The 5,656-nt window shown below is 37.7% G+C and overlaps 1 protein-coding gene across 1 annotated transcript in view; it reads left to right on the top strand.

The window, feature by feature from the left end:
* Nucleotides 1–4,925, top strand: part of Ctxnd2 (cortexin domain containing 2) — a 16,710-nt gene extending 11,785 nt beyond the window's left edge. Inside the window, exons 2-3 of the mRNA XM_048814886.1 lie at nt 3,246–3,332; nt 4,514–4,925. Coding sequence (XP_048670843.1) covers nt 4,587–4,754 — 168 coding nt within the window. The 5' untranslated portion in view covers nt 3,246–3,332; nt 4,514–4,586 and the 3' untranslated portion in view covers nt 4,755–4,925. The remainder of the gene's footprint in view (nt 1–3,245; nt 3,333–4,513) is intronic.
* The last annotated feature ends 731 nt before the right edge of the window (nt 4,926–5,656 follow it).

The raw sequence follows: 5,656 nt of genomic DNA, 5'->3' as shown, positions 1-5,656 counted from the left end.
TTAAAAAAAAAAAAAAAAAAAAAAAACAGGGCTGGGGGGCTGGGATTGTAGCTTAGTGGTAGAGTGTTCACCTAGCATGTATAAGTCACTGGGTTCAATCCTCAGCACCACATAAAAATAAATAAATAAAATGAAGGTATTGTGTCTATCTATAACTAAAAATTTTTTTTTAAAAATAGGACTGGGAATTTGGCTCAGTGGTCGAGTCCCCTGGGGTTCAATCCCCCTGTTCTCAAAAAGAAAGAAAAAAAGAGAAAGAGAGTGAGAGAGACAGACATATGCAAGTGATAACTCTATGCTTAATCACTTGAGGAGATACCAGACTGTTTTCCAAAGTGGCTGCACCATTTTATTCCAACCAGCAGTGTTGGAGGTTTCCAAGTTCTCCACATCCTCACCGACACTTATTACCTGACTTTTAATTCTAGCCCTTCTATGTGTGTGAAGTATCATCTGGTAGTTCTTCAGATGATTAAATATATAATTCCACTCCTAAGTATATACCCAAGATAAATGAAAACATAGCCACACAAAACATCATGTTTATAGCAATGTTATTCATAATAGCCAAAATTTAGAAACAACCCAAATGTCCATAAATGGATGAATCAACAACAAAATATGGTATATATCCTTACAATGAAATGTTATTCAGCCACATAAAAAAAACAAGTACCAATACATGCTACAACCTGGATAAATCATAAAAACATCTTGTTAAGCAAAAAAAATCCAGTCACACCGGTCATGCAGGTCATGGTGGTGCACGCCTGTAATTCCAGCAGTTCAGGAGGCTGAGACAGGAGGTTCTGGAGTTCAAAGCCAGTCTCAGCAATGGCAAGGCACTAAGCAACTCAGTGAGACCCTGTCTCTATAAATAAAACACAAAATAGGGCTGGGGATGTGGCTCAGTGATTGAGTGCCCCTGAGTTCAATCCCTGGTACCAAAAAAAAAGCCAGTCACAAAACGTGTGTGTGTGTGTGTGTGTGTGTGTGTGTGTGTGTCTATATCTGTATGTGTGTAAAACAGAAAGTCGATTAGTGGTTGTTTAGAGCCGGGGGTAAAGTAGGGTGACAGTTAAGTGGAATATTGTGATGATTGCACATTTCTGCAAATACACTAAAAAACCATTGGCATGTACACTTTTGATGTACATGCCAATGTTTTTTTGATGGGTGTACATTGTATGGTTTCATTATATTTCATTGTATATTAATTACATTTCAAGTTGCTACAAAAGAGAGATATAAATTAAAGATTTAATTAAAAGATCTTCAATATCATTCATGATAAAAGAAAGACAAAACTATACCAGTATAAAATGTTTTATCTATATTATCAAAGATTATAAATTATTGGAGACAACACATTCTGTTGGCAAGGCTGTGAGGAAGCAGGCACACTCAGTAATTTTTTACAGGAATGCAAATCATACAACCATTATGGAGGAAAATTTAGCTATACTACTATAAGTACAAATTCATTTAAATTTTGTCTCAACAAATGCACTTGTAGGGTTTTACCCTGATGATACACCTTTTTATGAAAATAGCTGCACACAAGTATTATTGCTGCATTATTACTGTAGCATTACTAATAGTTTTTAAAGATTAATTCGTTCATTTACTTATTTATGGTACTGATTGAACCCAGGGGTGCTTAACCACTGAAGCACATCCCAGTCCTTTTTATTTTTTATTTCTAGACAGGATCTCAGTAAGTTGCTTAGGGATTATTAATTTGCTGAGGCTGATCTCAAACTCACAATCCTCCTGCCTCGGCCTCCCAAATTGCTGGGGGTGTGTGCCACTATGCCAGGCATTAGTAGTTATTAATAGTTGCAAAAACTATTGGAAGTAATTAAATATGTGTATAAGAGTGGTTATCCACAGAAAAGAATACTCCACAGTTGTAAAAATGAAAAATAATGCAAGTTGGGCTTGATATAACATGCCTATAATCTCAGCAACTCAGGAGCCTGAGGCAAGAGAAGCACAAATTCAAGGCCAGTTTCAGCAACTTAGTGAGGTCCTAAGCAATTTAGTGAGACCCTGTCTCAAAATAAAAAAATAAAACAGACTGGGAATATAATTCAGTGGTAGAGTGCCCCTGGGTTCAATCCCTAGTACCACAAAATAATAATGATAATGATAGTAAAAATATAAAATAATGATGATGATGATGATGATGATGATGATAATGCAGAAGTTACCTATAAACATTATTTCAGATTAGAAGAGAGTCCCAGAATTTTTTTTCTGGTACTGGGGATTGAACCCAAGGGCACTTTACAGGATTTTGCTAAGTTGCTGAGCCAGGATGTATTATTAAGTGAAAAAAAAAATGCAAGAATGTCTATCTATGAGATGCTATCTTTGGTGTAAGAAAAAAAGGAGAAATTAAAAATTATTTACTGGTGAAAAGAACACAGGAAGTATGAACCAGAAATAGAGGAGATTTATTACCTACAGGATGAAGATAATAGGAATGGGGTAGAAAGGATAGTACTTGGGTGGAATGAAATAAAAGGATGATGGAGGAGGCGTGACATTTCTCTGAGTGTAGCTTTCACAGCTCTGACTTGATAAGTATGCTAATACATAACATGGTGAAAGATTCATAAATGCAGTAAGAACAGGTGGAAAATACCAACATTTCAACAGTTTTCTCCAAATAAATAAATTTGCTGCCTCTTCACTTTCAATCCTTTTTACATCCTCAAGCAGAATATTAAGCTGAGGATATAAAAAAAATGGTCTTTAGCCACTTGCTTTTTGCAATGCCTGTTAGGAGGTTTCTCTTTGAAGCATGCAATACCACCTATGTATTGTTCAATTTTATACCATAATCATAATTGAGACGAAGACCCATTTTAATAACCTTTTACATCTGTTCTGTCATCCCATATATTTTTTTTGTTGTTTTTTTAAGAAAATCTCGTTAAAAAATAGCATCTTGGGAGGGGGGATAGTAGAGGATAGGAAAGGTAGTAGAATACAACAGTTACTAATATGGCATTATGTAAAAATGTGGATGTGTAACCAATGTGATTCTGCAATCTGTATTTAGGGTAAAAATGGGAGTTCATAACCCACTTGAATCTAATGTATGAAATATGATATGTCAAGAGTTTTGTAATGTTTTGAACAACCAATAAAAAAAATAAAATAAAAAAATAGCATCTTTTTTTTTAATTAATCTGTTTATCAGAAATTTACAATGTCTATTCATTCCATCTGTGCAGGAGCTCAGCTGGTGACCATGAGAACCCAAGGTAAAAGGTGTTGAATGCAACTTCCTTGTTACTACAGTGTTGTGGTCAAGTCCCAAGGTGAGGACAAGGGTCAGTAAGTATCGAGTATATTCTCAAGAGTCGCAACAATAGGAACCAGAACTCTCCCACATATTTTTTGATGTTCTTATTGCTGTTTCTTGTCTCCCCCACTTTTTTTTTTTTAATAATCTCTCTCACATCTTATAAAGAGGAGGTCTAGTCAACCATATGTCCACCAACTCCCACCCTTCACCCCACCACAGTACCCATAAAGAATGGGCCGGAGCCTAGGATGTGTATAGCTCAGTGGTGGAGCCCCTGCACCACAGTTTAACATGCATAAGGCCCTGGGTTCGACCCCCAGAACTTCGGGGAAAAAACAAAACAAAGAAACCGACTGGCAGGGCAAATAGGAGTAGTCATTATTGGCCTTATGGAATCTATATTATTAACTTAAGCAATTTCATAAGTGCTTCTTTTTTAAAATTTTTTTCTTTTAGTTGTAGGTGGACACAATACCTTTATTTTACTTTTATGTGGTGCTGAGGCTCAAACCCAGTGCCTCACGAGTGCTAGGCATGCACTCTATCACTGAGCCACAACTCCAGCGCCATCATAAGTGCTTCTTAAATAAGTCTTTTCCTGGAGGGCAGGTAACTGGGAATTGAACCCAGCGACACTCTCCATTGAGCTACATTCCCAGCCCTTTTTATTTTTATTTTGAGACAGGGTCTCACTGAGTTGCACAGGCTGGCCTCAAATTTGCAATCCTCCAAGTCGCTGGAATTATAGGAATGTGTCACTGTAACTTGACGCTTTTAAAATAGATCTTCATGATTTTTTGCAACCCTTGACCCCATTTTTGGTATTTTTTTTTAAAGAGAGAGGTGAGAGAGAGAGAGAGAGAGAGAGAGAGAGAATTTTTAATATTTATTTTTTAGTTTTTGGCGGACACAACATCTTTGTTTGTATGTGGTGCTGAAGATCGAACCTGGGCCGCATGCATGCCAGGCGAGCACGCTACCACTTGAGCCACATCCCCAGCCCCATTTTGGTATTATTATTATTTTTAATACTTTCAATCCACTTTCCTCAGCCTCCCAAGTCCCTGGGATTACAAACGTGCCATAGCACCAGGCTCCACGCAGTATTGTTACACACACACACACACACACACACACACACAAAACAAAACCAAAAAAAACTAACAACTTGTTTTATCCTTTTTTTTTTTCTAGGAATATGACAAATCTGGAGTCGTACCTGAAGAGGTAACTGCTGCTGGCTAACAGTGTAGAGGTGTGTGTCACCATGGAAGACGCAAGCCCGTCTAGCAGTGTCGACGTGGACAAAGGCTTTGCCATTGCATTTGTTGTTCTTCTGTTTCTATTTCTGATAGTGATGATTTTTCGGTGTGCCAAGTTGGTGAAGAATCCGTACGAGGCAAGCTCCACAACCACAGAAACACCTCTGAGCTGAAGTGTGATAAAACCTGGGACACCCGCTTACAAGAGATTTGAAATATTTTATACAGACTTTATTATCCAGACCTTATATTATCTCACCTCCCCATTTCTCGGCCTTCTCACTCTTGTATTCCACAATGGATATAGAGAGTGAGTTGAGAATAATAATAAAAAGAGATGAAACACAAGCCAGTTTATATTGTTCCTCTTCAGGGAAATGATTACTAAAGTGGGACAGAAACAGGTTGAACACATTGGTTTTAGTTGTCTAGACATTAATGTCCTAGGCCGGGTGCAATGGCACATGCCTGTAATCTCAGCGATTTGAGAAGGCTACGCCAGGAGGGTCACAAGTTCAAGACCAGCCTCAGGAACTTAGTGAGGCCCTAAGCAACTTAGTGAGAACCTGGCTCAAAATTTTTTAAAAATGGGGGATTTGGCACAGTGTCTAGGTGCCCCTGGTTCAATCCCAGCACCGAAAACAATTAGAATTAAAGTCTTTGGGATGGGACAGTAGGCCATAATTTTGTGATGTAACATAATATCATGTTTTGTAGGGCCCATCTAAAAGTAGAAGCTCACCTGCAAGTAACAGACTCAAATGGTTGCTTTAGTTATACAAACAGGAACTGATTGTCTTAGGAGAAGATTATAACAAGACATTTTTTTTTTAATTTTTTATTGTTGGTTGTTCAAAACATTACATAGTTCTTGATATATCATATTTCACACTTTGATTCAAGTGGGTTATGAACTCCCATTTTTACCCCGTATACAAATTGCAGAATCACATCAGTTACACATCCATTGATTTACATATTGCCATACTAGTGTCTATTGTATTCTGCTGCCTTTCCTATCCTCTACTATCCCCCCTCCCCTCCCCTCCCCTCTTCTCTCTCTACCCCCTCTACT

The sequence above is a fragment of the Marmota marmota genome, unplaced genomic scaffold, assembly GCF_001458135.2.
Source record: "Marmota marmota marmota unplaced genomic scaffold, marMar, whole genome shotgun sequence".
Classification (NCBI taxonomy): domain Eukaryota; kingdom Metazoa; phylum Chordata; class Mammalia; order Rodentia; family Sciuridae; genus Marmota; species Marmota marmota.
This window is presented reverse-complemented; position numbering and strand designations above follow the sequence as displayed.